This window comes from Nycticebus coucang, chromosome 3 (genome assembly GCF_027406575.1).
Source record: "Nycticebus coucang isolate mNycCou1 chromosome 3, mNycCou1.pri, whole genome shotgun sequence".
Taxonomy (NCBI): domain Eukaryota; kingdom Metazoa; phylum Chordata; class Mammalia; order Primates; family Lorisidae; genus Nycticebus; species Nycticebus coucang.
In genome coordinates this window covers 78,564,272-78,590,692 of record NC_069782.1, presented here as the reverse complement: position 1 = coordinate 78,590,692, position 26,421 = coordinate 78,564,272, and the positions used below count along the sequence as shown (strand labels likewise).

The 26,421-nt window shown below is 46.7% G+C and overlaps 1 protein-coding gene across 8 annotated transcripts in view; it reads right to left on the bottom strand.

The window, feature by feature from the left end:
- Positions 1-26,421, bottom strand: part of ARHGAP22 (Rho GTPase activating protein 22) — a 232,792-nt gene that overhangs the window by 30,792 nt on the left and 175,579 nt on the right. For 2 of the 8 annotated variants that reach the window (XM_053585381.1, XM_053585385.1), the window contains exon 1: positions 12,549-12,670. The exons of the other annotated variants lie outside the window; for them this stretch is intronic. In XM_053585381.1, the coding sequence (XP_053441356.1) occupies positions 12,549-12,600 (52 nt within the window). In that variant the 5' untranslated portion in view covers positions 12,601-12,670. Of the gene's footprint in view, positions 1-12,548; positions 12,671-26,421 lie in introns of those variants that run through there. 8 annotated transcript variants of the gene reach the window in all.

Here is a 26,421-nt window from a genome sequence, read left to right as displayed (position 1 = left end):
CTTACTGAGTGACAGCTTGGTGCCGCCACCTCTCCTAGTGAGCAAAGCTGACACACACCTGCCTTTGATCTTTAATCTTCACAATGACTCTCCGAGGGACATACTGTTAACATCTACATTTTACAGGTGAGGAAACCAAGGCCCAGAGTAAGTAACCTGCCTATACTCGAACAGCTAGTGAGGGGTGGAGCCAGGGATTCAAGGTCTGGGCTCTGGGCTACTTAGCCCATGCTCCCTCCTGCCACCCCTCAGCTGAGAATGGAGGAAACCAAGGAGGCTGCTCTGAGGGCTGGAACATGGAGCATGGGTAGCATCCTCATCCTCCCTGACGGCGCCATGCCCAGGGGCTGGGCGGGGGGGTCCAGAGCTCAGGACGGTGGAGAACTGTTCAAGGCCCTGAGATGCCTTCTGGAACTCCTCACCACACAGACGAGCCCTGCTCGCTTGGACACAGCCCCTAAGGCTGCCACCCAGCCTCGGGGACAGCGGCTCTGCACACCACTTGGCCTACGACAGCTGAAAGGGGTGAGTGTCCTAGGTGGGGAGGAGACACCAGATGCCATCAGGAATCTTTTCTGCATAAGCATTTGTAGAAGGGCATCGTAAGACCACTCGGAAGATGGGATCCACAAGTTCTGGCAATATGTTGTGGTTACTTGCTTGTCCTAAATACTCACTTTCATACTTGATCTCGAATTCCTCATTTTTAAATTGTTTTCCCTAAAGCAGACTACCCAAGCTTCAGGGAACCACAAAAACTGGATCTGTCCTGCCCAGAGATTAGCAGATACCCTCATGCCCAGCTGTGCCGCTGCCCAGGGTCCTGCCCCATGTTCTCTGAGCCCGTATGTCTAACTTTTTAGGCATTTATGTATGTATGCATATTTGTTTATGTACATTTTTATATGGGTATAACTTTTTAGGAAACAGCCACAAACCGTTTTTCAAAGTGATTGCACCATTTTGCATTCCTACCAGCAGCGTAGAGATTAAAGTTCCTCCCCTCATCGTCAGCGCTCTTCTATTTTTAACCATTCTCATAGGTGTGTGGGGATATAGCATTGTGTTTGCATTTCTCAGATGACTGATAATGTTGAACATCTTTTTACATATTTGATTGTCATCTGTGTAACTTCTTGGGTGAAACTTCTGTTCTAATTTTGTCCATTTTTTAAATGGGCTGTTTATTTTCCATTACGCTTTGAGAGTTCTTGATATATTCTAGACACAAAGTCTTTAACGGATATATGCTTTGCAAGGATTTCTCCTAGTCCACGTCTTTTTATTCATTCTATTAACAGTATATTTCCAAGAGCAAAAGTTTTTGCAAAAGACTTTGCAAAGTCCCGTTTCAATCTTTTTTCTTTTATTGAGTGTGCTTCCAGTGCTGTATCTAAGAAATTATTGCTTAATCCAAGACATAAAGGTTTTCTCCTGGGTTTTCTTTTAGGAGTTTCATGGTTTTAGGGTTTACATGCGGTTCTATCTATGGTTAAGTTTTGTACAGAGTACAAGTGAAATTCATTCTTCTGCATATGGCTGTGCCAGCACCATTTGTTGAAAAGTCTGTCCTTTCTCCTCAAACATACCAGTGCCCCTCCATAAGCGACCAAGCTATCTGCAAACAAAGACGGTTTTACTTCCTCCTTTCCAATCTGGGTACCTTTTATTTCTTTTTTCTTGTCTAATGGCACTGACCAGAGCCTTAAATACAATGCTGAATAGAAGAGTTGAGAGGGGACATCCTTGTCCTGTTCCTGATCTTAGGGCAAAGGCATTCCGTTTTTCACCACTAAGTGTATCTGCTGTAAGGTTTTTGTAGATATCCCTTATCAGATTGAGGAAGGTTCTTTTATGTTCCCAATTTGCTGAGAGTTTTAAAAAGTATATAATATTTGTGCATATTTATGGGATACATGTGATTTTTTGTTACATGCATAGGATGTGTAATGATCTACTCAGGGTATTTAAGATATCCATCACTTTGAGTATTTATCATTTCAATGTGTTGGGAACATTTTCAAGTCTTCTCTTCTAACCATTCTGAAATATACAATACGTTACTATTAACTACAGTCACTCTACTCTGCTATCAAAAATTAGGACTTATGTGGCTCATGCCCATAATCCTAGCATTCTGGGAGGCCAAGGCAGGTGGGATTGCCTGAACTCACAGGTTTGAGATCAACCTGAGCCAGAGCGAGATCTCGTCTCTAAAAATAGCCGGGCATTGTGGTGGGCACATGTTGACCCAACAACTTGGGAGGCTGAGGCAAGAGAATCGCTTGAGCCTAAGAGTTTGAGGTTGCTGTGAGCTGTGACACCATGGCAGTATGTTGTGGTTACTTGCTTGTCCTAAAGTAACCACTATGGCACTCTACCAGGGCAAGAAAGTGAGACTCTGTCTCAAAAAAAAGGACTTATTCCTTTTATCTAACTGTAGGTGCCTATTAACAAGCCTCTCCTCATTTCCCCTTCTCCTATCCTTCTCAGCTTCTGGTAACCCTCGTTCTACTCTCTGCCTCCAAAAGCCCAACCTTTTTATTAGCTCCCATGTATGAGTGAGAATATATGATATTTGGCTTTCTATGTCCAGCTTATTTTACTTAACACACGTAATGACCTCCAGTTCCATCCCCCACATTGTTGCAAATGACTTCATTCTTTTTTATGCCCAAATAATATTCCATTGTGTATATATACCACAAATCCTTTATCCATTTATCTGTTGGATGATCCTGTATCTTTGCTATTATGAATAGCGCTGCAGTAAACTAAGGAGTAAAGGTATTCCTTTGACATAGTGATTTCCTTTCTTTAATAAATACCCAATAGTGGGATTGCTGGATCATAGTAGAACATAGTAGAACTACCGTATTATTTTTAGTTTTTTGAGAAATCTTTACATTGTATTCATAGTGACTATACCAGTTTACATTCCCACCAGCAATTTTTAAGACTTCCCTTTTTTCTGCATCCTTGCTAGCATCTGTTAATTTTTTTTTTTTTTGTCTTTTTGATAATAGCCATTCTAACTGGGGTAAGATATATAATTGTGGGTTTGATTTGCATTTCCTTGATGATTAGTGATACTGAACATTTTTTCATATATCTGTTGGCTATTTTGATGTCTTCTTTTGAGTAATGACTATTCAAATCCTTTGTCTACTTTTTAATGGGATTGTTTATTTTGCTGTTGAGTTGTTGGAGTTCCTTGTACATTCTGGATATTAGTCCCTTGTCAGATGAATAGTTTACAGAATTTTTTTTTTTTAAGAGACAGAGTCTCACTTTGTCACCCTCGGTAGAGCACTGTGGCATCACAGCTCACAGCAACCTCCAGCTCTCGGGCTTAGGTGATTCTCTTGCCTCAACCTCCCAAGTAGCTGGGACTACAGGTGCCCACCACAACGCCTGGCTATTTTTTGTTGCAGTTTGGCCAGGGCTGGGTTTGAACCCGTCACCCTTGGTATATGGGGTCAGTGCCCTACTCACTGAGCCACAGGTGCTGCCCTAGGTTACAAATATTTTCCCCTGTCCAACAGGTTGTCTCTTCACTGTGTTGGTTCTTTTGCTATAGAAAAGTTTTTAAATTTAATATAGTCCCATTTGTCTCTTTTTGTTTTTGATGCCCACGCTTTTGGAGTGATAGCCATTAACCCTTGGTCTACATCCTACAGTGTTTCCCCAATGTTTTCTTCTAGTAGTTTTATATTTAAATCTTTAATCTATTTTGAGTTGAGTTTTATTTATGGTGAGATGGAAGGGTCTAGTTTCATTCTTCTGCATATACATATCTAGTTTTCCCAGCACCATTTATTGAAAGGATGTCTTTTGCCAGTGTATGTTCTTGGTACCTTAGTGGAAAACTAGTTGGCTGCTGAGTTTTTTAAGCAGGATTGGATGTTAGATTTTGCCTGATGTCTTTTCTACATTTATTATAATGATGAAATAATTTTTTAGAGAGTTAATATGATGAAGTATATTAATGGATTTTCAAATATGAAACCAGACTTGTATTCATGGGATGAATCCCACTTGGTAATGATCTTTTTTTTATGTATTGTTGCTCTGATTTGCTAAAATTTTTTAAAGAATTTTTTATGTATATTCATGAGGGATATTGGCCTGCAGTTTTCTTTTCCTATAACTTCTGATTTTGGTATCAGTGTAAAGCTGGACTCACAGAATAAGCTGTTAAGTATTTTAATTTATCAACTTTTTGGAAGTTTGAATAGAATTGCTATTTTTCTTCCTTAAATATTTGGGAGGATTTACTAGTGCAGCCACTTAGGCTTACAGTTTTCTTTGTGGTTTATAATAACAAATTTAATATTTTTAATATGTACACCTCCTTCTTGCGGGAACTGTACTAGTTTGTGTCGTTCAAGGAATTTGTCCATTTCACATAAGTTATTGAAGGGATTCGCAGAAAGTTGTTCACAATACTCCTTTATTATCTTTTTAATGTGTAAATTACGTCTAGTTATATCACCTGTCTCACTACTGACATTAGTAATTTTTGCCTTCTCTCTTTTTTCACAGAGCAGTCTTGCTAGAGGCTTTTTATTTTTTCTGATGTTGTCTATTTTTTTTTTTTTTTCCTGGTTAGGAAACTTTTTTGAAGGGCTAGAGAGTAAATATTTGGGGATTTTAGGTCACAACTACCCCACTCTGCTTTCATACTGCAAGAGCAGCCATAGACAGTAATGAATGGAAGGAAATGGTTGTGTTTCTTTACAAAACAGGTCCACAGTCCACATGCTGTGGTTTGCCAACTTGTATTTAACTGACTTCCACTCTGATCTTTATTATTTCTTTTCCTCTGCTGATTTTGGGTTTGATTTGTTCCTTTCTTTCCCTAAAAGTTTCCCACAGTGTTTAGTGCTGTACTCACCCTCCTAAGTCCTGCTCTAGAGGCATTCCAAAAGTTTGGTATGTTATGTTCTCTTTTTTTTTTTTTTTTTTTTTTTTGCAGTTTTTGGCCGGAGCTGGATTTGAACCCACCACCTCTGGCATACGGGGCTGGTGCCCTACTCCTCTGAGCCATAGGCGCCACCCTGTCGTGTTCTCATTTTAACTCAGTTCAATTTAACTCACTTCTAATTTCCCACTGGGTGTCTTCTTTGACCTGTGGATTATATAGAAGTGTGGCAGCTTCTAAATTTGGGGGGATTTTCCAGAGATTTTTGTTATTGATTCCTAATTTAATTTCATTAAGGTTAGAGAACCTATGTTGTGTGACTTGAATGCTTTCAAGCCATTAAAAGTTGTTTTTGGCCCAGATATGGTCTATCTTGGTAACTATCCTGTGTACACTAAGAAAATTATTCTGCTGTAGTCGAGTAGGGAGTTCTGTAAAAGCCCATTCAATTTAGTTCGTTGATAGTTTTGTTCAAACCTCCGATATCCTTACCTATTTTTATACTTGGTCCATCAGTTATTGACAGAGGTTTATTGAAATCTCAACCTATAATTGTAGGTGTGTCTATCTTCTCCTTGTATTTCTATCAATTTTCAAAATGTAGTTTGAAGCTCTGTTATTAGAAGCATAAATGTTTAGGATTGTTATGTCTTTTATTTGGAGACAGAGTCTCACTATGTTATCCTCCGTAGAGTGCCGTGGTATCACAACTAACTCACAGCAACCTCAAACTCTTGGGCTTAAACGATTCTCTTGCCTCCGCCTCCTAAGTAGCTAAGACTACAGGCGCTCGCCACAGTGCCCAGTTATTTTTTGTTGCAGTTGTCATTGTTTAGCTGGCCCGGGCTGGGTTCAAACTCGCCAGCCTCGATGTATGTGGCTGGCGCCTTAACCACTGTGCTACGGGCACTGAACCTGTTATGTCCCTTTAAAGAAATGACCTCTTTATCATTAGGAAATGACCTTCTTTATCTCTAATAACACTAGTTTTTGTTCTAAAATCTTTGCTATAGTCACTCCAGCTTTATTCAGATTATTGTCAATACGATGTATCCTTTTCCATCCTTTAACTTACTTGTGTCTTTGTATTTTAAGTGCATGTTTTTTCAGGCATATAGTTGGGTCTGGCTTTTTTATCCAATCTGGCAAGCTTTATTTATACCATTTGACAATTGGTAGACTTAGGTGTAAGTCTGTCTTGTTTTCTGTGGGTCTCATCTGTCCATTTCCTCTTTTCCTATCTTCTTTGGATTAAGTTTTTTGTCGTTAGTGATTCCATCCTATCGCCTTTGTTGGTTTATTAGTGAAAATCTTTCTCTTTCTTCATGTGTAGGAATTGCTTTAGGGCTTATGACATGTGACTTCTCATAGTCTACGTTCAGTGACATTGTACGCCTTCACGTATGGTATAAAGACCTTAGGAGATTATCTGTCATTTCTTCTTTCTGGAACTTTTTGCCATGGTTGTTACATATTTTACTCCTATATGCTGTTATACATCCCATAATGCATGGGTATTATTTTTACTTAAACAGTCAGTTGCTTTTGAAAAGGTTTAAATGACAAGAAAAAGAACATATTTACCCCCCTAGTCACCATGGTGCTTTTCACTCCCTCGTGCAGATCCAAATTCTCATGGAGTGTTATTTTACTTCTGCCTGCAGGCCTTCCCCTAACATTTCCTATACTTTGCAATTCCTGGTGAGGAATTCCTTCAGCTTTTGAATATGGAGGTCATTATTTCATCTTCATTTTTGAAAGATATGCTCACTGGGTAAAGATTTTGAGGTTAAAAATGTTTTCCTCTCACTACTGAAAATGTGGCTCCCATCTCCCCACTTGCATTGTTTCTTATGAGAAATTTGCTGCCATCCCTGCTTTCGTATGGAAGATATCTTTTTACTGTTTCAGTGGTTTGGGTAATTTAGTTATGATGTGCCTCCACATCATTTTCTTCATGTTTCCTGTATGTAGAATTCACTGAACTGCTTAGATATTTGAGTTCACAGTTTTCATAACATTTGAAGTATTTTGGCCATTAGGACTTCAACTGTGGTTTTTCCTGTCCCACCTCCTCCTCTCTCCTGGGATTCCAATGACATGTACAGTGGCCCACTTGAAGTTATCCCACAGCTCATTGGTCCTGTGTTTACGGTTGTTAAATTTTCTTCTGTGTTTTATTTTTGGATAGTGTGGTAGCAGAATAGTAGCCCCCCTCCCCCCTCTAAAGACATTCCTGTCTGAGTCCTGAAACTGGTGAATAGGTCAGGATGCATAGCAAAGGAGAATTAAGGCTGCAGATGGAATTAAGGTTGCTAATCAGCTGGCTTTAAAATAGGAAGATTATCTTAGATGATCAAAGTGCACCCAATGGGATCACAAGGGTCGTTGAAAAGAGAGAAGGCAGAACAGAGTCAGAGAAAGAAGTAACTACACAAAGAGAGAGCAGAGGGATACAAGGTGGCAAGAAGTTGGTCTGTCATTTTTGGTCTTGAAGATAGATCAGGGGACAGGAGCCGAGGAATGCAGGCAATCCCTAGAAGCTGGACAGTTCTAGAAAACAGACTGTGTCTTAGAGCTTCCAGACAAGAACACAGCCTTACAGACACCTTGAATTACACCCAGTGAAACCTCTGCCAGGCTTCTGACCTACAGAATCATAAATTTTTAATTTTTGAGATCTGTCGTCCAGGGTAGAGTGCTGAGACATCATCACAGCTCATGGTAACCTCAAACTCTTGGGCTCAAGTGAACCTCTTACCTCAACTCCCCATGTAGCTGGGACTACAGGTGCTTGCCACAATGTCCCAGCTAGTTTTTATATTTTTAATAGAGATGGGGTCTTGCTCTTGCTCAAGATGGTCTTGAACTTGTGAACTCAAACAATCCACCCACCTTGGCCTCCCAGAGTAATAGGATTACAGGGGTGAGCCACTGCACCCAGGGCTCAGAATCATAAATTTGTGGTGTTTAAGCCACTAAGTTTGTGAGAATGTATCATAGCATCAATAGGAAACTGATACAGATAGTTTCTGCTGTTATATCTTCTAGTTTCTAATCTTTCGTCTTTCTAATCTGCCATTAATGCCATGCAGCGTATTTTTTATCTCATCCATTGTAGGAGCTCAAGAAATTTAATTTACATCTTTTATGAAAATATGTATTACAGTTATAAAAACTGTTGTAATGTCTTTGTCTGCTAATAATAAACTTGGTGTCATTTCTGGGTTGGTTTTGATTGATTATTCTCCTTATTATGGATCATATTCTGCTTCTTTGCATTTCTGATATTTCTGGTTAGGTGCCGACCAGGCACTGCAATTTCAAGGTGGATAGAGGCTGGATGTTTCTGTATTCCTATAAATATTCTTGAGTCTTTTTCTGGGATGAAGTTAAGTTCTTGGAAAGAGTTTGATCCTTACAGATTTTGCTTCTAAACTTTATGACGTGATTGGCTCGGCACCTGTGGCTCAAGAGGCTAAGGTGCCAGCCACATACACCTGAGGTGGCGGGTTCAAATCCAGCCCGGGCCCAGCAAACAACAATGATGGCTGCAACCAAAAAATAGCCAGGCGTCGTGGGTGCCTGTAGTCCCAGCTACTTGGGAGGCAGAGGCAGAAGAATCGCTTGAGCCCAGGAGTTGGAGGTTGCTGTGAGCTATAATGGCACAGCACTCTAACCCAGAGCAACAGCTTGAGGCTCCGTCTCAAAAAAAAAAAAAAAAAAAGATTTATGAGGTGATCCAGTACAGAGCTAATTATTCCCCCTCCTGAGGGAAAATACTTGTGTGTGTGCTATGCTATGTCTCAAAAGCTATGAGGTTTTCCAGTCTGGCAGGTGAAACAGACACCATTGCCTGCTCTGCGCTAGCTTGTTGCCTCTAACACTTTCTAGTAGTTCTTTCTGCAGCCCTGGGTAGTTTCCTCACATGCCTGTGGTGATGCAAGGGGCTCAGCTGAATTCCCAAGGGGCTTTTCTCTCTCGCAGCTCTCACAGGGGTGTCCAACACTTTTTCTGCTCTGCTGCATATTGGAAGAAGAATTGCCTTAGGCCACACATTAAATACACTAACACTAACTAAAGCTGATGAGCGAAAAACAAACACACAAACAGAAAACAATTTGAGCACAACTTTGATGATATCTGACACCACAGACTAGCAAAAATGACCTCACATAATCTGCATGTGGCCCATGGGCTGCAGGTTGGACAGTCCTGACTGGACTCTCAGCTCTGTCTCTCTAACTCCTGGAGTACAAGCTCTGCCTGGGTTTCCCCTTCCTTCATCATAGTCTGCAATTTCCTCAAGGCAGACAGCTGGCGCATGTGCAGGGCTCACCTCCTTTATCTCCCAATCTTGGGCATGTCACAGTCCTTCCTTCGCTGATATCCAGTATCTTGAAAGCATTATTTCATATATTTGTCCTTTTTTCCTTTGTACTTCACGATATCTGTGAGTAGAAGTCCTGCTCCCTGTCTAGGGCCGAATGTACATGAAACACTGCAAGGCGCTTGACATGCAGTCACAGGTAGTTCTCGTGAACACCCTAGGAAGCAGTGTTACTGACCCTATCTCACAGAGGAAGAAACTGAGGCTTAGGAAAGTAAAACATTCAACTCATGAATGAACAGGGAGAAGGGGCCAGGATTCACACCCATTCTCCTGTCTCAATAAGAAATCTCCTGGATGGCAATGGAGGGGATACGGAATGTGCTATTACAACAAAGTTTGGGATTTTCTACAGGGGTCAATTGTTTATACTTGCTTTTTTCTCTATTACTTAGAAAATGTTAGTATTAGCTTTAAAGAAAACTAATCATACCAGCAGATATTTTAGAGAGAAATTGATAATGAAAGATGAGGGTCCGTTGTCACTGTTCCTGGTTTTCTCTTTTCTTTTCCCACCCATCTGTGTGCACTGTGTTTCCACCCATCCCATGACATGTCACAGGCAGCTGAGGCTATCCTGGCAGCGCTCACAGCCCAACCTCTAAGGGTCGACCCTCGGCTCCACCACTGGATCACACTGTCTTAACGTCTCCTAGTATGGGAGTCAAGCCCCTATAAGGTGAAGAAATGAAGCTACCCCTTTGTCAGAAGAAAGAAATGGGATAGTCACTTAGCTTAGCACCCGGGACCTAGTAAGACTCTAAACGTTCACTTGATTATAATATTCAGTTGAACACAATATACAGAAGGGTTTCTCAGCCTCAGCACTCCTGACATTTTGGGCCGGATAATTCTTCAAGAGGTATGGGGGACATTTATCAGCATCCCCGGCCTCTACCCACCAGATGCCAGCAGCAGCTTCCCCCTCCCTCCCAAGTTGTGACAATCAAAAATGCCCCTCACATTGTCAAATGTCCCTTGTGGGCAAAACTGCCCCAAGTTGAGAACAGTCAATAGCGAGCAACCAGATCTATGCTGCCGTAGCCTAAATGACCTTTACAATTCTATAGTCAAGGGACATTCTGCAGGCACAACATGGCATGTCCAAAAATTATCAGTACCTCTTCTATCCAACAAGCTCCTGCCTGGGTTCTCATCTCAGTAGCCAGCGACCAGGTGCTGAGGCAGAAAGCTGGGAGTCACCCTGGCTCTTCCCTCCCCTTCACCTTCACCCCGACCCCCAGTCCCCTCTGCTGGGCTCACACAGCCTGGCTTTAAAGGCTGTCCTTATTCTGATGCCTTCCAAATTCACTTCCCCCTGCCCTCCAGGCCACTATGAAGTCCATCTGGACCTGCTTACACCCTCACCTGTCAGTGGAGGGAGGCTCTGTCTCCTGGTCACTCAAGAGGAGGCCACACACATCCTCAGCCTCACTCTCTCTCCCCTCTCATAGCCGTTTCTGTTAGCAAATTTTATTGGCACCTCCTTCACAATACAGTCACAATCTCTTCAGAGCATTTTTCACTGCTTCCCCGCTGGGCCACCATCACTCCTCTTCTGGAGTCCAGGCATGGTCTCTAAGCTCCATCCCTCGCCCCCAACATCTGTTCTCAATAGCACAGCCACAGTGACCCAAATAAGACCCGAACCAGCTCTTATGCCTCTGCTCAACAAGCCCCAGCAGGCCCAGCTCAGCAAAGCCCTCACAAGCAGCTGTGAGGCCCGTTGCCCACTCCTGCCCACCATCCCCTGCTCCCTCCCCTCTGTGCCTGCTGCTCCCTCCTCTTTGCTCCTGCTGTGGCCAGGAAAGCTGCTCTTCCCCACGTGGCAGGGCTTGCTCCCTCACCTCCTGCAGGCCTTTCCTCAAATGCCACTTCCTGGGGAATCTTTCCTGACCACCTTCTTTAAACCTCACCACTTATCACCTGTCAGGCCCTGTGCTCCTTCCTGGACTTAATTCTCTCCATAGCACTGACCAGAACCACACACGCCACGTGCCATATGCATCTCTATGACACACTGTTTCTACTGCACAGCCGGCCCAGCCCACTCTGTCTCTACTACAGCCAACACCAGCAAAGCAAGCACACCTGGAGGACACGGAGGGGACCAGAGCCAACAACTGGTGCACACGCACTCAGTGGAAGGCAGGTGTGATGTTAACGAGTGCATGAGGGCACGGTGGCTCCCGCCTGTCATCCTAACACTCTGGGAGGCTGTGACGGGGGATCACTTGAGGCCAGGAGTTTGAGAACAGTCTGATCAAAAACAAGATCCTCTCTTTACAAAAAACTAGCCAGGTGTGGGGGTGCACACCTATAGTCCCAGCTACTCACAAAGCTGAAGCAGGAGGATCACTTGAGCCCAGGATTTTGAGGCTGCAGTGAGGTATGATGACGCCACTGCACTCTACCCAGGGTGACAGAGTGAGACTCTGGCTCCAAAAAAAAAAAAAAAAAGTGAAAAAGAGCAGGCTCATTTATTTTAAATGATATACAGTAGAGCCTCCATAGTTGACCACCTCCCTACATTGACCACCTCCTTAAGTTGACCTAATTTTCATAGACCAGACATGCACCGCATGTAAGGCTTAGTTCCTTATGCTGACTACCTTAAGTTGACCAGTTTGTTACTGATGTGACTGGATGGTCAACTTAACAAAAGCTGCACTATATTTTATTTATTGCAATATATCTAAAATAGCATTGTTAATTTCAATATGTAGTCCATTGAAAATAGAGATTTTTTACCAAAAAAAATCTTGCACCAAGTATTCAAAATACAGTACACACATAATAGCACTAATAGCACGTCTCAGTTTATTACGCATTTAGCACTAACAGCACATCTCAGTTCAGACTTGCCACGTCATGTACTCAGTGGCCACATGTGGGTGGTGGCCACAGTAAGGGACAGTGTAAACTAGGGCTGGTGGGGGTGGTGTGTGCTGTCTTTGGGGGGTGCATCAGGAGACAGTGTGTGCGCCTAGCACCCTCAGATATCCTAAGACCTGCCTATGTGTATGGTGCCGGCCCTAGGCAGTGACTCCTCAGGGCACCTCCTCCCCCTCACCAGGCTGTCCCAGGCTGCACCTGTCTTCATTCATTTCTTTCTGTCGGCTCAGGGCCATCAAACCCTACTCTCTACTCTCCCTCTGAGAGGTAATTTCCCTCCCCAGTCTCCGGGCCTGCCTCATGCAGGCTGCCCAGGAAGGACCCCGGCTGCCCACTTACCCCGGGACAGATGCCTGCTCTTCTTCAGATGCCTGGTGGGCCAGAAGGGCATGGTGCAGGGCGGAGGGGCTGTGGTGGCACACGGACACTCTGGGACACTTGTCTGAGGTGGGGCTGGTACAAGGCTGCCGGTCCGCTCTGTCGGCAGGTGCTGGGCCGGGGCCTTTTGTCTCTCCAGGGGAACTTCTGCATTTTCTCAGGGAAGTAACTGGGACTGCCCAGGGCGGGGCTAGGATCCCTGCAGCAGGCGGTCTGCCAGGTCTGCCTGCCAGTGTGCCGGCCATGCACTCCTTCCCCTGCATTCTCCACCCCAGAGTTAAGTCTCCAGGGCTGGGTCCAACTGCCCTGGGAGCTCCATCCTGTTTCTCTGGCACTTAGGAACAGTGGCTCCACCAGCTTTGTGCATCAGGCTCCTCCTGCGGGTGGAGGTGGCAGAGGCTGCGCACCAGGTTGGAGGAGACTAATGAACACACAAGAGAAGCCTGATAAATGTAAGCACTCAATTGCCACATGGCCTTGAGCTAGTTAGTTAATTCTCTGTTTCCCTTTCTTCATCAGCAAAACAAGGCCACTAAGTGGACCCACCTCCTGGGGGCCTGGGAAAACTGAATGAGACAAAGAAGGCAGGTGCTAGGCACAGGGGCACCTGCAGGTGGTGTCTGGGACCTCGGAGGTTAGGCCTTATGGGCCGGTGTCACAGATGAAGCTGAAGCCCTCAGAGCTTCTGGTGGCCCAGGTCACTGGCTGGGAAAGGGCAGAGTCAGGATTTGAACTTAGCTGCTGCTGACTGTTTTCATGACATCAGCTGCCAGTCTTGCAGTACCTCCCTTGCCCCTGGGACAGAGGGAGTGGGAAGCAGCTGCCCTCTCCGGCCTGGCCTCCCTCCTCCAGCATCATCCACTCCTCCCAGGACATACTGTCAGGAGCCGGAACCACAGGGCAGCCCAGAAGGGCTGGGGAGGCAATGGCCACCAACTGGAGGTCAGTGAGTAAAGAGCAAGGGGCTGTGCTTTTTGTGTAAATGCCACCTGTTCAACTGTCCATCTCCTCTGTTTGCCCAATCCATCCACCTCTTCAACAAGGAAAAGCAGCTAATTAAGAGCAAAATGCAACTGCTCTTCTGAAGGCCTACTGTTCTTAAAATGAAACCCAACTCCAATGACCTTGGGCCTCCAGTTCTCTCGTCTACCTCTGTGACCCCGGGCCCCAAGCTGCCACCAGCCTTCCCTTCAAATGCAGGCCCTTCCACTCCAGCCATGGCACTCTCCTGGGTGTCCCCCATTGTCCCAGCTCTGTGTAGCCCACTCCTCTCACTTTTAGGCCTCAGCCAGAATTTCAATTAGAGGAACCTCCTCTGGGTGGGAACCTTTGTTAAGGAGCCGCCTCGCCTATCCACTTGATCTCATGCTTTTTCCCTAAAGAACTAATCCCAATCCGATTGAAAAGCAGCACATTTCTTTGCACACATATTGACTGAATGTGTCTGCTACAGGAATGAATGTCTCATGTACATAGACCCATTCACCCTGGTGTCCCCAGGGACTGGTCCAGTGCCTGGAAAGGGTTGAAGAACTCAGTGCATGGCAGGGTCATTGTGGACACATGCAGGGCTCTGTACAGGTGACAGGTGAGATTTCTTATTTAAATATTCAAGTTTGAGTGCTGGGCATTGTTCTAAGAGGTTTGTATATTTTAGCTCTTACAATGACTCTCTATGGTGGTATAATTATGACACCCATTTTACTAATGAGAAAACAGAGGCTAAAGGAAGTTGAATAATTTGTCTGAGGTCACAGGACTAGTCAGATGGAACTTCCCAACTGCCCTTGGTCAGTCAGGGAGAAATTACCTGTCAGCTGGTCTCCTAAAGCATTTTATACTCGCAACCCACTCCTGAGGGCTGGGGATCTGAACATCCCAGGCAGAGTTTGGCTACAGTATGTGCTCCTGGCTCTACCTCTGTGGCTCTAAAATAACTCACAATGAATCTGCTCCCTGGTATTCATACCCTTGATAATCACTCCTCTTGAATGTGGACCGGACCTAGTAAGTTGCTTTTAAGGAATGGAACATGACAAGGAGTTGTGGGATGTCACTTCTGAGATCAGGTTACCAAGACACTTAACATTCCCCTCTCCTGTTTTCTTCATACCTGGCTCCGATGCAGGTAGGTTGCCTTGCTGACGGCTGCCCTGTGGGGAGCTCCCATAGTAAGAAACTGAGAAAAGCTTCCTGCCAACAGCTGGCAAGGGACAGAGGCACTGCGTTCAACAGCCCTCAGGGGACTGAGCCTTACCAACAATCATGTGATGAAGCTTGAACTGATCTTCCATCAGTCAAGCCTTCAGATGAGACCACAGCTGCAGCCAACACCTGCATCAGCCTCGCAGAGAGCCTGAACCAGAAGATCTAGCTAAGCCACTCCACCTGACCCACAGAACTGTGAGATAATGTTTGTGTTTTAAGCTGCTAAGTTTTGGGGTGATTTGTTACACATCAAGAGTTGATGAATACAATTCCCATCTTGTCAGAATACAGTCTGATGCACAACTTCCCCCTGTGGCCTGCTGCCTCAGCAGGCTCAGACCATGGGAATGAGGTAGTGTACGTCCTCACATCTCCCCCAGTATAACAATGAGGAGGATGACATAATGGTAAGAAATAACAGCAGGAGCCACTGCCTCCCATGCACCAGCTCTGTGCCAGGTAATTACACATACCACGGCATTTTATCTTCTTCCTAACTTGGGAGGTAGGTGTTATGATGCTCATTTTGCAAGGGAAGAAAGTGAGGCTCAGAGAGATGGACTACCTTGTTCACAAACAGGTAAGGACTGGAAGGGCCAGAACTGCTGCTTCCAGGGCCTTCTGCTCTGGCCACTCTTGCCACCTTACTTCTCTGTGCTCTTACCTGCTGCTGTCCTGCAGTGCCTGCCAGACTCTTCACAAGAAGACAACTATTACCCCTGGACGAGGAACTCTGTACTGAAGTGTTAACGGGTTGTGACTTTACAGATTCTACCTCCTAGCTCACTGCCATAATTGGAGGGGGTGCTCCCACTGCATCCTGCCCTAACGAGTTTACAACTCTGGTTGGGGGGTGCTGTGCAGCGCACTTCTGTGGACTGAGGGGTGGGATCAAGGTGGCTCCCCTACCATTGGACTGTAAGCCACTCACACTCGGCTTTCCCCAGATCCTAGCGCAGAGCGAGCTGCACCTGACTACCTTGGACTGTGTGCAGGGAACAGGGCAGGGGCCTCCATGCCAGCTGACCTCCTGGGGGTGCTGACCACTTTCCTCCCCACACCCTTGGGGAGTGAACCTGGGCCAGGATACCTACACACACAGGACTGGGGCCTCCCATGCAGAAATTACCAAAAAGGCAAGACGTGCTTTTTGCTCAGCTACAAAAGCAAGGCCACTTCTGGAAGGCAGTAGGGTGCTGACCTTGTCTTCTCTATGCAGACTCAGGCCACGGACAGGTGCCAGTTCCCCAGGCCATGCTCTGCCTCATTAGGATGGCTCCACAGTAGGTGGGGCTCTTTAGGGACTGGGCTTTCTGCTTCCTGCCTCCTTCCTTGGCAGCCCTTGGCCAGGGATGTGAGGAGGCTGACAGTTGGCCTCTGTATTTCCAGAAAGCCTTTGTATCACCATAAATGCAGAAAGCAAAGAAGACACCAGACGGCAGAGGGGCAGGAGAGAGGAGGTGCTGGATCAGGAGAAAGAGTGGGACTGTCAGATGACGCCTGTCAGGTGTCAGGCCCTGTGTGGCCTCTATGTGTGGGGCAACAGGCAGGGAGGGAGGGAGCCCCTCCAGAAAAACAGATCCAGAAGGAAGAGGCAGAGAAACGACAGGGCCACAGGAAAGAAGCAAGAAAACCCAGGTCTTGGGCATCGCCTGTGGCTCAAAGGACGCCGGCCCCATATGCGGGAGGTGGGGGTTCAAACCTAGTCCCCCTCCCCACCTCCCCATCCCCTCCCCAGCCAAAAACTGCAAAAAAAAAAAAAGCCAGGTCTCCTGTCCACCTGCCCTGACTGCCAGGTCCTTCCTTCTCGGCCACTGTCACTCAGTCACAGGTGCAAGTCCTGCCTCTCATGGCAACCACAGCCCCAGGGGCACAATAGGCACCCCTCCCCACTCTGCCCCATCCCTAGGGCAGCGCTGCAGCTGGCCCTGAGCTCTGTCTGGGTAGGCGACACCAGCCCTCCCAGGGAAGGGCAGGCTACCAGCAGGGCAGGTGGTGGGCGAGTGGAGCAGAAACTTCAGGTCCCCATAGCTCCTTTGGGGCCTGCTTCACTCTGTCTCTTACTATGCTGTACACGCACCCCTGAAAAAGAGAGTGCAGCCCTGAGAGCAAGTCCTTGACTTTATGAAGCTCCCACAGGTAATATCCATTTAACCTGTAATAAGGAGTCCGTGTGCTCTGCTTCCTAAGAAAGAGGATGGATGGGCTGCTATGAAGGAAGGAGAAAGTTTGCCAAAGCGTGACAGGGACCCATAGAATCCCCTGCCACAGCACTCTCATTCCCTCAGTGGCCACACCCAGCATAGCTGCACTGGGACACAAGAAAACCCTGTGAGCCCCTCTCCTCCTTGGAAGATTTCCTTGTCTCCAGGCAAACAATGACGACCCCTGACTGGAATTGTGTCTGGATACTCCACATTAAGGCCCTGATGGGCCCAGGAGTTAGTGATATGACTCACATGTACAAGAAACGTCATGACCGCCTCCAGCAGTCCCAACGCAGAGGTTGGGATCCTCGGACACCCCAAGTATCTAGCTCCCAGGGGCCCCAGGGCAGCCACACCACAGCCTGGCTCTCTTCCTTGTCCTTTGTGGAGCTTTCACAACCTGCTCTGGACACTCAGTGGAACTTCTTGATGAGCTAGAGCCAAAGTTGAAATTCTTGGGAGCCTAAGAAGGGCAGAGCCACAGAGGGCACTGCAAAGTTTCAGGACCCTAAATACCCAAACAAGCAGCAAGCACAAAGTCCAGTGGGGTTAGAAGCATAGCACGTCCACAGCAGGGCACTGGCTCAGTGAACTAGGACTACAGACCTGATGGAATCCCATCATATGCAACCACTAAAAGAAATGTGCAGTTATCACACACTAAAGATTTTAAAGGAAATGGAAACGGTCTACTGCAGGCCTCCCTAAGACTAGATATACAGCCGCACGGACACAGGAAAGGCTTCTGGTGGGATATCTGGGACAGGGTTCCTTGCTTCTGAGGTCTCACCAGGAGACCCCTCCCATGAAGGAGGCACGTCCTGCCTGTTGGATGCTTGATGGTCATCTCGTGACCACCCTGGCTAGTGAGCACAGCCACCTGGCCAAGGAGGGTGAAGGAGGCAGAGGGGATGCCCCAAACAGCTAACTCACAGGCTGCCTGCCTCTGGGATTCTTGGTCTGCATTGCTCCTTTGCTTCAAATCAGTTAGGTGGGCTTCTTTTGTTGCTCTTTGTTTTTTGTTGTTGTTTTTGTGTGTGTGTGTGTGAGACAGAGTCTCACTCTGTTGACCATGCTAAAGTACCATGGCGGAGGCCCAGTTCACAACAACCTCAAAGTCCTAGGTTTAAATGATCCTCCCGCTTCACCCTCCCCAGTAGCTGCGACTACAGGCACCCACCACAATACCCAACTGATTGTTCTATCTTTAGTAGAGATAGGTCTTGCTCTTGTTCAAGCTGTTCTCTAACTCCTAAGCTCAAGCAATCTGCCCACCTTGGCCTCTCAGAGTGCCAGGATTATAGGCCTGACCGCTGGGCCCAGCCTGGTTAAGTGGAGTTTTGTTCCCTGCAGCTAAAAGGGGGCTTTACAGAGATCAAGAGAGCCAGAAGCTGCTGCTGCACCAGGGTCTCCACTCACTGTGGGGACAAGGTGGAGGACAGGCCCCACTGGCACACACTGTGGGGGGGGGGGGCACAGCCAAGGGCTAAGGAGAGGCCCTGAAAAGCACTTGACAAAATGGAATATCCCATTTTGACAAAAAAGTTCTACGTTAAAGGAGAATATATGGATCCTTCCCCCACACAGATATACCCCAAATCAACACTGTGCTTCAGGAAGAGACACTGCAGCATTCCCGTCAAAGCCAGGAATAACACAGGCATGTCCACTACTCCCCTGTCATTTAACATCTTCCTAGAAATAAATGCTGGACAAGAGAAAGAACGTAAAGCTGTAAAAGCTGGAGAGGAGGATGTGGTGTTATTATTCTTGCTGTTATTGTTTTTCAGAGTAGCTGTTTATATACATATATTGAAATATGCTGAAATCCTAAGATGATAAATTGAAAAAACGATTATAAGCAATAAAAGAACCCAGTAAGTTATTGGGATCCAAAATTAAAATGCAAAAATTATGATCTATTTGTAAATGAGAAGAAACAGAAATGTTTACCATGTATATAAGTAGAAAAGTGCAGCATTACAGAGATGCCAATTTGCCTCAATTGAATCTATACATTTAACAATACTAATAGCATGTCATTTTAAACTAGGCAAACTGATTCTAAAAGTCCAGAAGCAAAAACAGCGAGAACACTTTTGTAAAAAACAAAATGATGAATCTTGACCAGGCTGACCAATTATTAAAACAGAGTACAGAGCTACAGTTGTTAAAATAGCATGGCACTGGATGACATGACCAGAGACAGATTCAAACACATGGGGAAGTCTGCAACATAATTAAAAGGTTATTTCAACTGTGTGAGTGCAAGATGGATGACCTAACAAGTGGGATTGGGACAACAAGACAGGCACCCAGAGGAAAATCAAGTTGGATCCTGACATCACACTTTATAGCAGAACAAAAATTCATGATGGACCAAAGATTTAAAGGTCAAAAATGAAGCCTTAAAAGTACCAGGGTCAACCATGGGAAAAATTTTGTATAAAATTTGGAGAGGGTTTTTCTAAGTATGACACAACTCCAAAAAGAAACCGCAACTACATAAAAGTTGAAAATATTTGCATGACTATAAAAAGTGAAAAGACAAATGACAAATGGAGAAGCAAAGGGTATATACCCATAAAATGTGATGCTTTGAAAAAAATATTGAAAAAAATAGGAATGCATTTCATACCCGGATTTAGAATGTTCTCCCCTAGAACTGTTAAATGAGAAAAAGCAAAGGGGAAGATGATAGGCTATCATTTTTGCAAAGGAAAGAAGGGAGGGAGAATGGAAGATATACTTATTTGTTTGAATATGTGTGAAATATCTTGGAAAGAGAAAGAAAACGCTGGGAGCAGAGTTCCTCTAGGAGTGGCTCGAGGGCAGGGATACAGGGAGACTGACTTCTGGTATTTGCACTATGTTGTTACTCAATTGAAAATCTAAATGGAAGTGGGATTTAATATAAACTGGCAGGTGAAATAAACCTCACACCACTATGTTCCATGTAGGTGGGAGCAGTGCAGGGTTTACCAGCACCCCAAGGTGGTGAAGAAGGCAGGCAGCCCCTTACCCTGTTGGCAGAAGTAGATTTGGCACAGTCTCTTTGGGGAATAATTTGATGATATTTATCAAAATTTTAAATGGCCCAGAAATCCATTCCTAGGGATTTACTCTTCAGGTGAATTTGCACATGTACATCAGGAGGTACTGGGAATGGCCTCACCATCCGTCAGGTTACCTAAGGTACTGATTAAATAAATTATGTGCATCCAGAAAGCAGAAGGTGGTGAAACTGTGTGAAACGGTACGGGATGATCCATTATTATGTGAAAAAAGCGTAAAAGAGCGACCTATACCAACAGGTGTGTGGGTGTGCAAGTCTATTTCTGGACACCCAAGCCAGGCACTGGGACCTGGGCTAGATTCTGGAGAGGGGAGGGGCCAGGAGCAGGTCAGGACAGTCTCTTCTTACTAGAGACTCCCTTAGTATGTGTGTGTTCTTGGGGGCACAGTTGACTTTTAAGTAAAGACTGTGTTCATTTTCATTGTTAAGAGGGGCAGCAGCTCTTGTATTTGGTACTGGAGAACTTAGGTCTGTCCTAGGCTTTGAGTACTTCTAACTTAAGGAAATGCCCCAAATAACCTCCAAACGTTTTTAGCTATAAGTTCCCTTTTTGCCAGCTCATCACCATTAGCAGAGTTTCATTTCTTAAAACCAACATCTCCCTGGGAATCTTTTTCATGTTTCTGGGGATGTTGGGGTTTTTAGGGGATCTGTGTGTGACCTTGCCCTGGCCTTGGAGGAACAGTGACCATGATTTTCTTCCCATGGACAACTGCAGAAGGAGCATGGGGGTCTGGCTGGGGAATGCCTCTGAAATCCAAGTGGGAGCTTTCCCTTCTCCAGCATGAGTCCCACCGTCTGGCCACCCTCTGTCTTCAGTCTGCTGCAGTCCACTGGGGTCCCCCCCATGATCAGGTAACCAGTGGAGAACACCTTCCCAGCCCCCGCTAGCTACTCCCCATCTTGCCCCACACTCCAGGCACTCTGCCTCCTTTCCGGTTCCCAGGAAACACCACGCACTTCATGCCTCAGGCATGACGCCTTTCCTTCCTGCCCACCTGGTAAACTCCTACTTATTTGTCAAAACCCAGCTCAAATATCCCCACTTCACCTTTCAGATGGTGGCCAGGCCTCAGTAGTAAGACTGGGACTGAAAAACACCACGAACGTGGTACCATTGACATAATTGCCCTCCCATCACCTACTCCCAGTTTTCCTTACCCCATTCCCCCTTCCATAAACACTAAGTGAAGGTTTCCCATGTGCCAGATGCTATGATATGTCCTGGAGACAACAGCAACAAAACCAAAAGTTTGTCTCTCAGAGATAGAGAATATAGGGGAGACAAATACCATCCACATACTTTTTGGTTTTTTTAAACAAGAGTCTCACTCTGTTGCCCAGGCTAGAGTGCTAAGGCATCGGCCTAGCTCACAGCAACCTCAAACTCCTGGGTTTAAGTGATCCTCCTGCCTCAATCTCCCAAGTAGCTGGGACTAAGGCACTTGCTGATCACCACACCTGGCTATTTTTTCTGTTTCTAGTAGAGCCCAGGGTTCATTCTTGCTTAGGCTGGTCTAGAACTCCTGAGCTCAAGTGATCCTCCTACCTCAACCTTCCAGAGTGCTAGGATTACAGGCATGAACCACCACACCTGGCCACAGACTTGAAACAGCAAATGCCAGGAGACTGTGGAAACTTGGGGAGTCGAGGGGGAGACTGCGCATACTTTGACATCAGAGTCCTCACTGTCACTTCCCACCAACGGCTCAGGCTCACCTGGGTCTGGGGCTGACCAGATGAGGCCCCTTCTTGTCACCTGATGTCAGAGAAGCCAGGTGTTGGGCTGGCCTCAGCAATGAGACTATGTGGCTGTGACTGGAAAACACCACAAATGTGGTGCCAGTGTTGACTTGCAAATAATTTAGGGGGAGAAAAAGAATAAGTTAAAATAGCAGCATATTAAGTGTAATATGCTAATCGTCAGATCAAAACCATGTTCTAAAATGTTCAAAGGCAAGGGTTCTGGGGAAAAAACGGTGGGCCTAGCAGTCAGACTAGAAAAATGGAATTTATGTTGAGTGACCTGGAGGGAATACGGCTTAATTCATTATTCTAAGGAACCAGAAGAGAACTAACATTTATGAAGCACCTACTTGATGCTAGCCTCCAGCATCGACCTGTCTAGTGGGGGGTGGTGGGAGAGAGACAAGAAAAGCAGGCTTTCTTGCACAGATGTTCTGGGGCTCAGAGGTCCACAGTGGGGAGGGTTAGGGTTACAAGGTTATGGATCACTATCTCTGAGATTAACAAAGCCCCACACCTGCTCCCCTCTAGCCTCGGGGGGCCCTGAGAGGTGAGGCCAGTGGGTAAGTCTCCTGATTCCTGGGAGCCCCAATTTGTACCTTTGTTTCTTCCTGTGTCCAAGTCCTGCTGGTGTCCACCCTCCGGGATCTCCTCTTCTATTCTTGGGGCAGGACCAGTGTCCCTTCACCTCCCTAAAGCCCCACAGAGTGTTTTGCTGCAGGTGGGTGCCCTGTCAACATTTGTTCCATGAGTGGCTGGCTCAGAGCACTGTGGGCCACAAGGAGCTGCCCCGGGCTGCCGGTGGCCAGCGCCTTTCTCTAGCTCCGCTCTCTGTTGGGAGTATTTTTCTCCCACTCACTCTGAGCTCACCAAAATCAAAGCCTGAGACAAAGGCTTCTGGGTAGGAAGCTATCCCAGGGAGGAGTGTAAGGATGGAGAATGGGGGACAGGGAAAGCGAAGAGTGCCTGCCCCTGAGAAACTCTGGACTGACCCTGCCTTATGACATGTGAACTGCCAGCTCTGGCAGGCCAGGGGGAGCCGACATCCATTGGCTATGGTCATCTACTGGCCCAGGGAGTCCCCGGAGCTTTTTGGAGGGCTGGCCCCATGCAGGAGACCTCAGGTGAAGGAAGGCTGGTTCTTCCCATGAAGGGATACTTCTTGAGGCCTTGCTGTGTGCCTGCTACTGTGCTTGGCACATGGGGTGGGCTGGGAGCCAACCGAGGAAGGAGGTGAACCCACACTATAACAGGGATGGGTGGAGCTGCTGCTCCAAGAGGAGGTCAGAAGAAGTGGTGTGGGGAGGGGACTCCTGAGCTGAGATCTAAGGGACAAAAGAAACAGTCTTTCTTGCACAGATGTGCTGGGGCTCAAAGGTCCACATAGTGAGGGTGTCAGGGGTAGACAGGAGGTGCCAGCAGGCATCCAGGGGAGGGAAGCAGAGGCTTAGCCAGGCAGGGATGGGCAGAAATAGTGACAAGTTGCCCAGACTCAGTACCTGTCTTCATCGTACCAGTGGTTCTCAACCTTCCTAACGCCGCAGCCCTTTAATACAGTTCCTGTGGGTTGCAACCCACAGATTGAGAACTGCTGATCTAGACTAACCGGAACCTGCTCATAAACCAGGGGGTGAGATAAGAGTAGGGTAGGAAAGGTAATGACCCAAGTTGTGGAAGGAGAGAACGCTCCAAATCCCACATCACTCTGCTTCCTCTGTCTCCATAAACTGTACATTGTAGACTAAATATAATAAATAAAAACCACTCTGTAATTGTAAGGATCAAACTAAAAATTCTGGTGGCATCCCTCCACTCTATCCCCTCCCCTAAAGAGTCCCCAGCCGGAACCATGCCAGTAGCTTGAAAACACAGACCTGGGGATCCCTTGCCCCCTCCACCTGGCTGTCTTCCCTATGTCCAGGCCAGCAGCCTCTGCTTAGGAGCCCTCAAGCTCCTCATCTTCAGGGGCACCAGGAGGCAGCGGCCACCTCCCAGCCTACACCTCTCTTTCTCCAGACCTTGTGGGAGTTCGGGCTTGTCCCCAGGTGTTTGAAAATCCCCTGAAGCACATTCTCTGACCCTGTGATCATCACAGGATCCCTGAGTCCTGCCAGGCACGAAGCTAGAAACTGGGGACTCAAGAATGAAGCTAACTCAGTCCTCAGCGATCCGAAGGCGGGCAGCCTGGGAAGCAGCCCGGGAAGCCAAACCAAACCCAGAGACAGCTGCTTTTTACCCCAGAGTCCGGGAGGTCGGGATGGGCAGGAGGCTCAAAGCTCCTCCCTAGCCTCTCAGTTCTCCATCTTGGAGAAGGTGGTTTGTCAGCCCCACACCAATTCTGTATCTCAAAACCTCTGGGAGCCACAGGAGAAGGCTCCAGAACTCCTTGGGGTGAGGTAGGGAAAATCCAGTGGGCTACTTCAGCTCCCTCCTGGAAACCCAGGAGTGGATGAAGGGTGAATTCCCAGGGAGGATTTCCACCTCCCCCCACTGTGTGACTTTGGCCCCCTCCTCCAGGCTGGGGAAGAGACAGGCAGAGGCCAGGAGGGCTGCATGAAAAGAGGCAAGTAGGAGATGTAACCAAGGGCCTTTGAGGACTCCTGCTGGTTGGGAAGAAGGGGTGGGCGGAGAGAATGAGGCCCAGGGAGGGCTAGGGGAAGACATGAGGGGTGGGTGGGAGGGGCTGTGGCCCTCTACACCCGTGTTCTACCCAGCCCACACTGCACACTTCCCACTCCCCCAGATCCCCAGTTCTGCCCCCCTCTCTAGTCTGACAAACAGCCATTTCTTGAGCCACCAAGTCTCCTCTGGGCATGTGAAAAATCCTTTAATTTGATTGGCTACCTTGGATCTCTCACTGATGCTCTTTCGTTCTTTACAAGGGGTTTGGCGAGGTCAAGCATCGTGAGCCACCTCCAGGAGGCCTTCTGGATCTCAGGGCTGGAGCTAATGTCCAATACACACTTCTTTTCACCCCAATTCTTCAGGTTCTTAAAAAAACAACTTACAGCCAGGCATTACATAACGAGAGGGACACATGATGAAAAATGTGTCATTAGGCAATTTTATTGTCTCACAGACATCACAGAGCGCACTGACACAGACCTAGGTGGTATGGCTCATGGCATAGCAGGCTGTACATACGGCCTCTTGTTCCCAGGCCACAGAGCTGGGCAGCATGGTACTGTATTGAATACTGTAGGCAGCTGTAACACGATGGGGGGTATATGTGTATCTACTCATATCTACACACAGAAAAGACACCATGGAAACAGGGCATTATAATCTTGTGGGATTGCTGTCATATATGCAGTATGGCATTTACCAAAACTTCATGACACAGAGCATGGCTGTACTAATTTTATAAGCTGCCGCCTTCCTGCAGGTCAGGTATAAACAGCCAGGCAAGGTAAAAAGTACTCTTGCTAATGTCAGAATGATACTTTAACATGTTTACTGTTATCCGGCACAACTCCCTAGCACTTTAGGAGGCAGCCATTCACATGGTAGTCTAAGTGCAAGTCCCCTCAAAGCAACCAGTCTCATTGTAGTCTAAATGAATGGTGCCCTCTGGAGGCAACCATTCACTTTACAGCTTATGTGAATGACAGCCCCTGGAGTTATATGACATGCGGATCTAGAACAGTGGTTCTCAACCTTCCTAATGCCATGACCCTTTAATACAGTTCCCGTGGGTAGCGCCCCACAGGTTGAGAACCACTGATCCAGAAGATGTTCTCACATTCGAGCCTACAGACGGCCTTGAGGAAGGTCTTATCTTTCATTTTTCTACAGGAAAAAACCTACCTAAGGTCTCCCAGCAAGGGGGCCAGAGCTGAGATTTTATGCCTTGTCTGTTCAGCTCTTAGTCTAGTGCTGTTCTCCGTAGCAGAGACTACAGGGTTTGGGAGCAAAACCCCAACTCCTTCAGCCTCTCAGGGTCATCATCACTTAGACATTCTCACCTGAAGAGTCAAAACGTGCACAGCTGGAAAAGCTGCCAGACCCTGGGTGACTGCCTATCCCTCCCATCCATAGGGCATTACAGCAACACCTTGTTTATCCAGAAGTCACACACCTGGCGACCTTATCCATTTGGAGTCCAGAGACAAGAGAAACAACGAATGGGAAGCCAAAACAGGTAAAGGGTACACTAAGAGCCAAGAGCTGCCTCCTGAGGCTTTCTCGGGGCTTGCTTGGTTTTGATTTACACACATTTCTAACATGTATGATTCACTGGCTCCATGACACACAGTGGATTAGAAGAGGCAGTTAAGGCTCGGCATCTGTAGCACAGTGGTTACAGAGCCGGCCACAGGCACTGAGGCTGGCGGGTTCAAACCCAGTCTGGGCCAGCTAAATAACAATGACAACTGCAACAACAACAACAACAAAAAAAAAAAAACAGCTAGGTGTTGTGGCGGGCACCTATAGTCCCATATACTTGGGAGGCTGAGGCAAGAGAATCGCTTGAGTCCAAGAGTTTGAGGTTGCTGTGAGCTGTGATGCCATAGCACTCTACCGAGGGTGACATAGTGAGACTCTGTCTCAAAAAAAAAAAAAAAGAAGAGGCAGTTAAGAAAGAATTGGGAAAGCT